The following is an 11,025-nucleotide window of genomic DNA, read 5'->3' as shown; positions in this document are numbered from 1 at the left end:
TTCCGGCAGAACTACACCTACAGATTAAATGCTACGTAGCATTTCTTGCTTCACATTTTGGGGTTTTATTTTGAAGGCCTGAGCGGATGTGGAGGATACTGTAACCGACTTTAATGTTGCAATCAGTTTGCGACTCTCGGCCTGTAAACTGTGGATGAAAACAGGAAGGACAGCGAGTGGTGGTTATTAGCAGTTCCGTTGGGAAGATTTGTGCATATCCACCAGTGTAACTTCTCCTTACCTGGTGTACGGCGGCGGTTAAATCAAACAATTATTGAGTGTGCAGATGGCAGCTGTGAGCAGCATGAGCAAAATGTATGGGCTCTGTTTCCGCGCTGTCCGTCAGACAGCAGGACTGAAGGCATATCGACTGCTTCAGCGCAGAGGCTTCAGGGTAACTGTAAGTGAAAACTCTCATGCACTGTTTGGATTGAGCAATGAATAAATTATGGGAGGCTGGACTGGAGATAACGCTGTCATTAAGAACCCGGGATACAGCAAGGCTCACGAAAGAGTATCGTCCAACTCAATCAAGTAGAAATACTGTTAAAAATAAACTGAATCTTTTAATAAGTTTTGGGGTTAGGTCTTGTTTGCACAAAGATTCTGGTTAGCTACGGAGCCGCTAACTTGGCTAACAACCTTGCTGAAATGCTATACCGATTCCCCAGTGTATCCGTGAAAAGTCAGACTAACTCTCACATAATTAGTGAATGCATGTTTGACATTTACTAAACAACTTGAGTTGCAATAAATACTAATTTTAATTTTTGTTGTTTTGACTCTCACACCGGACTAGTTAGCCAGCCGGCTAAGGACTTAGCTAGCCTCTTTTCCATTGGTCGAACCAAGGGGCGTGAAGGAGGAAATCCGATGTCCTCGAATGCATCATTTTTTCAAAACAACTTTATTTAATTGCTGTTGCTACTGTATGTCCTTCACTGCTATTTTATTTCCTTCGATCGCTCCAGCACTTAAATCTGGATGTAACTCTTTAAAAATAATCTAATGTGGAGTTTCTAAAATCTGTATGGGAAAGAGATTTGTGAATTGTTGTTACAGCGGAACAATAGAACTACACTGGAAGGAGTACATACTTAATCACTTCCTCATTTATAAGAACCCAGACTTACGAAATTAATTCGTTCCCAAGGGTCTTTCGCAAGTCGAAAATTTGCATTTTGCCGTAACGCGGGCAGAAATATTGCCGTTAAGTGCCTTCATAACTTGATTTTTTTGTTAAATGGGGGTACTCGTAAGTCGGGGTTCCACTGTATTGTATTGTCTTCATTTTTCTGAAATTAAGCTTTCTAAAATCTCTAAAGGTTCAACCAGTGTTATTATAGTTAACTAAAACAAAACTAAAAACTTAAACTAGATGTTTAAAAAGTTACCTAAAATAAAAACTAGCCTTTTGAAAAATAAAATAAATAGTAAAACTAAGAATCAGTCACCAAACTTAATTTATAATTCAATTTTATGCATTTCATTAATGCAGTTCAGAGTCCTGGTGGACAAGCCTGTGGGGGGAAAAGAGCAAAATGAAATGAAGCAACACAAATATAAAACAATACATATATACACAATAGAAATTCAGGTACCGGTAAGTTGTTTGTGCACAGGTCTCTTAAGGACCTACCACAGCATTTCAGTCAGGTTAAAGGTTGTGACTTTACTGGGCCATTGGAACACCTTGAATTTCTTATTTTTCTGCTGTAGATTTGCTGCTTATTATCCAGTTGCATGACCCAGTGGTTGTCAGAGAGATGGCTTCACATTTGACTCTAGAATACTTTGGGATACAGAAGAGTTCACGATTGTGTGGCTGCAAAACAAGTTCAAATCGTCACCCCTCCACCACGTGCTTGACAGTTTGTATGAGTTGTGTGACCTGATATGCTGTGTTTGCTTTTCCTAGGGCCTTTCTTTGCCACAGCCACAATGAGATTGTTAATAAATAATGCTTGTATTCAATCCTTTCAGGTTCTTCAGCTGCAGCAGACCTTTGACTCTTCGCTGGAAAAGCCCCAGTTTCCAGGAGCCTCGGCCGAGTTTGTGGATCAGCTCGAGTTCATCCAGCCCAATGTCATCTCTGGGATCCCAGTGTACCGCGTGATGGACAGGCAGGGAAATATCATCAACCCCTCTCAAGACCCTCAGGTACAATCAGCCTGCCTGTGCTCCTGGTTCCCAAATGTGCCCCTAAGACCCCTGCAGTCTGTTGAGCCAATGTTAATTTGTCGATTATGTGTTTCTCTCCTACGCAGCTCTCCAAAGAGACAGTTTTGAACTTTTATCAGAAGATGACGATGCTGAACACAATGGACCGCATTCTTTATGAGTCTCAAAGACAGGTATGTTTCCTCCTGCATTTCCTGGCTCAACCTGATTATTTAAAACACAACATCAGCAGTTTTTGAACTTAAAAATAGGTGTTTCAAAGGGTATTTTCTTTATCCATCCGTCTATCTCCACTTATCTGCTGTCTTAGGGCGAGAGGCAGGGTACACCCTGGATAGGTCGCCAGTCTGCTGCAGGGCTTTTTTATGTTAATTATAATTTCAAATTAAAAATGAATGCATAAAAATTAGATAGGGGTTCTCGAGGACACAGGTCCATCTCATAGGGAAGTTGGGCGCTGACTAGGGAGTGTTTTTGACTTAAAGGCCAACTGTTGCTGATTACTGAAAGAAATCCAGTGAGAGCTCTTGAGTGATCCTGTGACACAAGCAGATATTCACTAAACCATTAGTTTTATTCCATCCAAATCTTTAGTCATTTTGGCTCGAGCTGAACTAAACAGCAAGTGAGTTTTAGTTTTTATGAAGGGAGGACACCAAATAGCTGTAAAAGAAAGAGGTGCACTTGATTTATAACAGCAAAACACAACGATTTCAGGTAAAATTAATGCAAAAAGTAATTATTTTTTCCCAGTTGTTTTATTTTCGTAATTGCTTAAAAAAAAAAAAATCATACTTGAGATTACAGTCTGATTAACCGTCCAGCCCTGTCCGTTACAGGGTCGGATCTCCTTCTACATGACTAACTATGGTGAGGAGGGGACACACATCGGCAGTGCTGCTGCTCTGGATCCAAACGATCTGGTTTTTGGGCAATACAGAGAAGCTGGTAAGAATGAAATGTGGTTTCGTTTGGGCTTTTCCCCCAACTACTATAGTTCTATTTTTTTGGTCCATTGTTCATATGAACATTTTAATTGTAATCAAAACAGTTGACCACTTCAGTGTTCATTTCTACATCTCCTTTTGTTGTTGTTGTTATCACAAATGTCTTCCAGACAACATTTGAAACTGAACAAATTATTTTGCAGTATGGTCAAATGATTACTACAGAAAAAAACTTGTTTATATGAGAATTTAACAAGAATATTTATTGCTTACAAACTGAGTTCATCCGGTTTCCAAAAATTAGTAAAGTTTAGTCAAATTAATAAAATCCAGTGAGTCAAAAACTATTTGCCTCAGTGCCACACAGTATAACCAGCTGTAGGCTAACTGGCATCAGCAGTGCTCCCTCTCATAGTTTAAGGTTTTACCAAAGTAATAAGACTCTTGCCTACCTTATAAAAAGATCATTCCAAGCATGTTAGATAGTTTAGCGAAAGGGATGTGGTGCACAATAATCACATTCCTCCTGTGCTCTTCTGACTATTCTATTCACCGTGATTTTTGTATTTATCAGTGAGAGAATAACAATCATCACTTCAGTATGAGGAATAATAATCATAGCATCAATATAAGGATTCAGACGTGAGCAAATTCTGAGGGGAAGATTGCTGAAATTATCAGAATGGACACATTTGAATGTAAAACACAAATATGTTTTACATTCAAAAAAACTGACCACAACAAAAAAAGGGTTCCCAAGTCTCCAGTCCTTATTTTAATATCCCCACTGTTTGCTCCTTCAGTCGGTCTGGTTCTCTTGTCTTGTGAGAAATCGTGCGACACATCTTCTATTACAGGAGTGCTGATGTACCGAGGCTTTCCTCTGGATCACTTCATGGCTCAGTGTTACGCCAATGCTGATGACCTCGGAAAGGGCCGGCAGATGCCCGTCCACTATGGCTCCAAAGATCTGAACTTTGTCACCATCTCATCTCCTCTGGCCACACAGATTCCTCAGGGTGAGCTCCACGCCTGTGTATTTACCTCTGCTGCCTGAAGCAGGATAGACAAACACACAGCTGTAAATATGTCTGTGGCTCTGTGTCTCTTTCAGCGGCTGGAGCTGCGTATGCAGTCAAGAGAGAGAACACAAACCGTGCCGTCATTTGCTATTTTGGAGAAGGAGCAGCTAGCGAAGGGGATGCACACGCCGGCTTCAACTTCTCTGCCACCCTTGAGTGCCCACTGATATTTTTTTGCCGCAACAATGGCTACGCCATCTCTACCCCTACAAACGAACAGTATAGAGGTGATGGCATCGGTAAGGCTGAATGTGATTTTTCTGCCACTTTTCTGCTGCTGTCTGATTGATGTTCCAGCTGCTCTTATCCACACACCTCTGGTTCTTTTTCTTTAACAGCTGCTCGTGGTCCTGGTTATGGCATGTTGTCCATTCGTGTTGATGGTAATGATGTGTTTGCTGTGTACAACGCTACAAAGGAAGCGAGGCGCAGGGCTGTGGCTGAGAACCAGCCATTCCTCATTGAGGCAATGACCTACAGGTTTGTTAATGTTTGAGTGATTTTGTCTGCGTTTGAAAGGACATGTGGAACAGTTTTTAGGCTGACAGTTCATCACTAACATTTTCTTCATTCTTTATTAATGTTTCATTTTACTACTGAAATTTAACACTTGAATGGACAGCATCAAATAAATAAGTAAATGCACTCAACAGAATTTGGTTAGGTACACCTTGCCTAGTAATGGGTTGGAGATTTTGTTCCATATTGACATGATGGCATCATGCAGTTTCTGCAGATTTGTCTGCTGCACCTCCATGATTTGAATTTTCTTTTTCACCACATGCCAACGGTGCGCTGTTGGACTGAGATCTGGTGATTGTGGAGGGATGTTTGAGTACAGTGAACTCATTGTCATGTTTAAAAAAAAACTGTTTGAGGTTATTTGACCTTTGCGACATAACAAATGATCCTGCTGGAAGCAATAAAATTCAATCCTCAGTTAATACTAAGTGAAAATTTCCCCCACACCACGAAAACACCATCACCAGCCTGAAACGTTCACATAAAGCAGGATGGATGGAGGTTTCCATGTTCATCTCAAATTCCGATACTCCCATCTGGAAAATAAACGGTTTCCTGTTCTTGGCTCCCAGTGTAGTCTTTGGTGCTGAAGCTCATCTACTTCAGTTTGAACAGGTTCATGTGCTCTGACCATTCTCCTCATACCTCGGGAATCGACAAGATGTTTTGTTCAGAGAGCTGCCACTCACTTTTGGCGGACAGACCAACAACAGCATGAGCCAGAGTGGCCCACAGACATACTTAAGAGACCAGTTTGTACGCTGCCTTCATGTAATATAGCTGGACAGGCAGCAAACCTCTGCTGGACTACAAAACCAACTTTAACCTTGTAGACTGACAGCCGTGTCAGAAGTTTGAAGCCATCTAACAAAAATGTGATTATGTAGTTAAAATAGTCAATTTTCTTTGTGTAAACTAAAGCCAGCTGCTAATGAGGACTGAACTGTGCAGTTCATCAAGTAAATATGGCACTTTACAAAAGCCAGGTGGCTTTCTTTTAGCTGTGATCATTTTTTAATTTCGCTGTTGTTTTAAGATTATCGATATGCACCTTTACCAGAATGCAAGGGTTTTACCCCCTAAGCCATAAAAGGCTCATTAGATATTGGCAGTAAAGTGAAAATATATTTGATCATCTAAATATTATTAAAGGTTTATAGTTAGAAACGCTTAATATTTTATGTTGCTATAATGGAAATTGTGATTTGGTGTAGAATTTTAAAAGTACATTTTTGGGTTGTCGGGCAGCACGGTGGCACGGTGGTTAGCACTGTTGCCGCACAGCAAGAAGGTCCTGAGTTCAATTCCAACATCAGGCCGGGGTCTTTCTGTGTGGAGTTTGCATGTTCTCCCCGTGTCTGCGTGGGTTCCCTCCGGGTACTCCGGCTTCCTCCCACCGTCCAAAGACATGCAGCTTGTGGGGATAGGTTAATTGGAAAATCCAAATTGCCATTAGGTGTGAATGTGCGAGTGAATGTGAGTGCGAATGGTTGTCTGTCCCTGTGTGTTAGCCCTGCGACAGACTGGCGACCTGTCCAGGGTGTACCCCGCCTCTCACCCTATGACAGCTGGGATAGGCTCCAGCGCCCCCCGCGACCCTGAAAAGGATAAGCGGAAGCGAATGGATGGATGGATGGATTTTTGGGTTGTAATTGAAGAGTGCTGTACACCACAGATGTACTCATCCTGAAACAGCGAAAGTATGAAAAGTCATGTTAAGAAAAATGTATTTTGTTGATTCTTCAGAATTGGCCACCACAGCACCAGCGATGACAGCTCGGCGTACCGTTCAGTGGATGAAGTGAACTATTGGGACAAACAGGACCATCCCATTTCCAGGCTGAGACATTACATGACAGCCCGCGGATGGTGGAGTGAAGATGACGAGAGGAGCTGGCGAAAACAATCGCGCAAGACGGTGATGGAGGCGTTTGAGAGGGCTGAAAGGCGGCTCAAACCCAATCCTGAACTGTTGTTCACAGACGTGTACCAGGAGATGATACCCAGCCTGAACAAGCAGAGAGAGTCCCTGTGGAGACATGTGCAGCAGTACAGAGAGAACTACCCACTAGACTTGTATGAAAAATAACTTTTTTGCTACGGGGCAAAACAAGTTGAAGTTTGGTTGATAAATAGACTGTTGCACAGTTTTAGCTGTATTCATAAAAGGTAGTTTTGATACTTGTCATTTCTTTCTGCATGACAGCGGGGAGAAAGATTGTGGTTGCAAAACAAAACTCCAAGCTCTTCATGTGTCTGGGTTTGGTGCCTTAAGTTAATAAGATTTACTATTGGTAGTAAAGCTTCTCAAATTTAAATTCACACCTTTATTTCACATTAATTCCAGGTTCTGTAATGTTCTGCAAGTACACTAGAATCACCTGCTGCAGTGTGAATGCATTACTCACAATATAAACACAACAGCGGGCAAAAAAAATGGAACTTGACTTTGTGTTTCTTCTCTTCTTACACTCCTGTTCAGTGACGTCTAACAGGTTTTATTGTGTGTCACTGAAGTGACCGCTTTAACGTATTTCAAAGAACTATTAAAATGCTTCTTAGTATACACACTCAAATTTTAGATGTGATGGTATGCTGTGGTGATGTTACACACTGTTCGAAATCCCAGAACTGTACACTTACCTAGCTCGTGATTGGTGTTTCGTGGAAAATAAACTGAGGAACATTCATTCTTGTTTTTATTTCATTTCAGTTGTATGGCCGGTTTGACCTACATGTGATTTAATGCCTGAATGGGCAATCAAATGCCTTTCCATGATGACACCCAGTCTGGTAACAAAATCAAGCTGCTTTACGGCAACTTAATTTTGTTCACAATACATTTCTTTTTTTGCTGGCAAGATGGTCTATAGAAAATCAACTCTGCAAAACCATGAATAGTACATTAGTGGAGAAACAAATCTTTAATATGCAAGTGCAGTCACTATTTGCCATCTTCATAACCAGTCCCGTTCAACAAGCCAACAGGGAGCTGTTAATCCCCTTCCACAACTTTTTTAACTCCTGTGGGGACCTCTGGTGAACCAGAATAAGGTTTTTATATGCACAGAGATCCTCACGATCTTCTGCTCTGATATCAAATGTCTGAAATCCTGAGTGTGCCTCAGGAGAAATCCCTAAAGCCATGAAACACATCCCAACATAGGCATCATCAATGGGGAAGAAAGGAATGATGTGTAAAAGTGAATAGAGGGATTCTAGCAAAGATCCAGAGATAAGATAGCCACCTCCACCAGCATAAGGAGGGTATGGGCCATCGTAGAAGCTCATAGGGATGTAGTATTTGCTATTTGAGTCCCTGAGGGGACTTCCAACCCTTATAACATGACCAGCATACAAACTAGATACTTTAGAAGCCTCGAGAGACTCGATGTACCTGACCAGTGCTGGGGTGTTGACAAATACATCATCATCCCCACTAAAGACAAAGGAGACATGAGGACAGCTTTTCAATGTCCAGTCGAGCAACATGTTCATTTTGAGCGTCAGGTTTAGAAATGTTTCATGGAAGTCCCACTGCAGGATATCCCCATAGAGTTTTGCTTCAAATGACAGCAGTGGGGTCAGGTCAGGATCTTGTGGTGGGGAGCTCCCCAGAAGGAACACCATACGCACTTTGAGTCCATTTGGATACGTCATCTCTCGGCCCCACGTCTCTCGCACTGCCTGCCTCTGCTCAAAGTTTCTGGGAGATGACTTGATGGCAAAAAGCAACAAGGTGTGGCTCTCCGTCTTCCTTTTACTGAAACCACATTTGTTGGGCTGATCAATCAGAATTGGGGCAGTCCTGCAGTTCATCCCCTCCAGAAAATCCCAAAATTGGACAGGGTAGGAGCTGAAGTCATGCACGTTGATTTGCAGAAACTCTTGATTTGTCAGCCTGCAGTTAGACCAGTTAGAGTTTTGATTGAATGGGTTTCCTCCCTTGTCCAGATTCATCAGGGCTGAGTACAGTAAACGGTTCCAGTAAGCTCTGCTTTTAGGAATGGTCTGTCTGAAGCCAGCTGAAACATTGTGTAAATGAACATGCCTGGTAATGCCCTTCTGTTGGGGAAATTGTGTTCTTAAACTCCGTAAACTGTGGGTGGTCTCCACCTGGACAGTCATGTAGAAAACGATTAAAATTAAAGAGAAGAAAAGAACCATAACACTGAATGTCTGAATACGCGTAATTGACTTGAGGTAAGTAAGCAAAGCTGCGACTTGTGCCATTCTAGATATGAGTCATCTTTCATGGGGACTGGACAATATGCTGTATTCCAGGTTACACCAACTCAGTAGGTTACAAACGGGAAGTACCTGTCAACAGGGGGCAAAAAAAGCAATATTACATCAGAAACTAAAAAGGGCCCAACCTCAAAAGAAATGCATTCACTCTTTAAAAATAGAAATGTATATAGGGCAGCTTATTTGAATTTTTTAAAAGGCAGATTTTGAAGAAAACACAAAAATGTTAAGCTAGAAATAGAGTAGAAGACTATGATGGAGTCCTGGTCTAATCTTGATAACATATTTTAAATGCTGAGGTGACACAACAGGATCGTTAGCCTCAGTGACATAATTACTAATTACACTTCTGTCAGCAAATTATTACCTATTAAAGATCACAGCATCATGATGTAGTTTTACTAAGTTAAAAATTTGTTACTTATACAGCACAGATTCACAAAAACAGTCACCTCCATGTTTGTTTGTTTTTCCATAGGCCTAACTTCAAAAAGTATGATAGGCTAGAGGGTGGGGCCATAAGATCATTAGTAATCTAATGCAGTTTCTGTAATACAATGAACTCTTAATGCTGAATAAAACACTTCAATGTAAGCAGATTATCCCAAATTATGCATTCGTGAATAAATTGGAATTTACATTTCCCAGCTGGAATTTGAATGTGAATGTGACCGCCCCCGTCTCGGATTTGCTACTCTGAAAGTCAACCCCGAGTTAATGATTCAAGTAGCGACAGTGAACGTGGACAATAGAAAAGCTGTAAACGTTTAATGTGTACTGCCACCGTTGTGGATTTATGACTGCACTGAACAGCCTGGCCATCGCTGTTTTAAAGCGCAAAAATCAAGTATTGTGTTGTGTTGCCAGTGATGCTTGAATGGCTCTTCCTCGCTAATCATGCGCGCGAGAGTGACGTCCCTCCCGAGTTCCGATTAATCCAACGCGGAAACTTGAATTTGCAAACATTTCGTAGGATTTTTTTCAAACCTTTTACAAGGAAGGGTGAAAAGCGGCTTTTAATTAGTTAAGGCAGAACATTATATAACACATCTGTTTCCCCTGAATCAATCTATAAATACAAATACACACACATTTATTTATTTATTTTATTAAAGTACTTATTTAGTTCTACTTCCTAATCGACTTACCAGTGTTCAACACAGTTGGATAACCAATTAAACGGCAGTTAAATTAAGAACACCTCTCCAATCCACGTATAATATCAGTGCAAGTGTGTACTGTTAAAACATATTTCTAAGGATATCCAACTGACAAAGATGGAAAAAAGTAGCTTGTAGCCGAATCTGCTAAAAAATGCACCTGCGAACATGTTTGCTCGCCGGTTTTTAATTAGAGGCGAGCAGAGATATAAAGGAGAAACGTCTCGATGGCTGAGGAGAGGAGAAACCTAACAATTAAAAATGCCTTAAAGGACTTCCTCTCTTTTTCTTTCACGCGAGAGCCTTTGTTTCGTAAGCACAAGACTAACTTTGAACGTTTGACATTTTTAATTTTAATTTATGCATGATTTGGTTCAATTGTTATATAACTGCGCAAACTTTACACCTAAGCGGAAGACAACCCCTTAAACACAAAAAAAAGTGAAACCAATGATAAATGAGTTGCGGAAAATACTTACTGATCGGATTACTGTAAAGCAAGAGGAAAAAATCAAATTAGTTTCCAAGTGTCCTCAGGTACCGCAAACAGATCCGCAGGAGCGCAAAACCTGATCATTTAGCTTTACAATCCTGTTTCTGTTCAGCAGGCGAGGGAGAAATCCCACTTAATGCAGGTGCAGGACTGTATGAGATCAAGTGTTCCCTTCCCACATGTTGAAACCACGCCCACGAGACAGGTATGTTCAAACGTTTGACCGGAAACATCACAAATAATTTAAGACCAATTGTTCACTGACAAAATCATCTGGATACATGAGCACATTGTTCAGATCACTAGAGCTCTTTTTTTTCTTTAATATATTGCATCTCTGCAGGCGTTAAAAACTGTTTGTTTGTTTTTGTTGTTGTTTTGTTTTTCCTTTT

The 11,025-nt window shown here is 41.0% G+C and overlaps 2 protein-coding genes across 2 annotated transcripts; one reads left to right on the top strand and one right to left on the bottom strand.

Annotated features, from left to right (window-relative positions):
* The first annotated feature begins 101 nt into the window (after positions 1–101).
* On the top strand, positions 102–7,422 carry bckdha (branched chain keto acid dehydrogenase E1 subunit alpha). The gene is made up of 8 exons (XM_004560469.4): positions 102–400; positions 1,984–2,160; positions 2,268–2,354; positions 3,021–3,129; positions 3,986–4,147; positions 4,243–4,449; positions 4,549–4,690; positions 6,479–7,422. The coding sequence occupies exons 1-8, from the start codon at positions 287–289 to the stop codon at positions 6,819–6,821; spliced, it is 1,341 nt and encodes a 446-aa protein (XP_004560526.2). The 5' UTR covers positions 102–286; the 3' UTR covers positions 6,822–7,422.
* Positions 7,419–10,824, bottom strand: b3gnt2l (UDP-GlcNAc:betaGal beta-1,3-N-acetylglucosaminyltransferase 2, like). Its single transcript, XM_004560468.3, has 2 exons — positions 10,620–10,824; positions 7,419–9,052 (listed from the first exon to the last, which is right to left on the bottom strand). Exon 2 carries the CDS (start codon positions 8,963–8,965, stop codon positions 7,706–7,708), a length of 1,260 nt encoding a protein of 419 aa, XP_004560525.3. The 5' UTR covers positions 8,966–9,052; positions 10,620–10,824; the 3' UTR covers positions 7,419–7,705.
* Positions 10,825–11,025: the final 201 nt, after the last annotated feature.

The sequence above is a fragment of the Maylandia zebra genome, linkage group LG14, assembly GCF_041146795.1.
Source record: "Maylandia zebra isolate NMK-2024a linkage group LG14, Mzebra_GT3a, whole genome shotgun sequence".
Classification (NCBI taxonomy): Eukaryota; Metazoa; Chordata; class Actinopteri; order Cichliformes; family Cichlidae; genus Maylandia; species Maylandia zebra.
Note: the sequence above shows the minus strand (reverse complement) of the source record. Positions and strands in the feature narration are given on the sequence as shown.

Bases quoted from the DNA above. Each gene is read 5' to 3' on its own strand.
- bckdha (XM_004560469.4), top strand. From the start codon at position 287: ATGGCAGCTGTGAGCAGCATGAGCAAAATGTATGGGCTCTGTTTCCGC. The intron at 401-1,983 runs GTAAGTGAAAAC...CAATCCTTTCAG, and splicing joins GCAGAGGCTTCAGGGTAACT to GTTCTTCAGCTGCAGCAGAC. The intron at 4,148-4,242 runs GTGAGCTCCACG...TGTCTCTTTCAG, and splicing joins GGCCACACAGATTCCTCAGG to CGGCTGGAGCTGCGTATGCA.
- b3gnt2l (XM_004560468.3), bottom strand. From the start codon at position 8,965: ATGGCACAAGTCGCAGCTTTGCTTACTTACCTCAAGTCAATTACGCGT.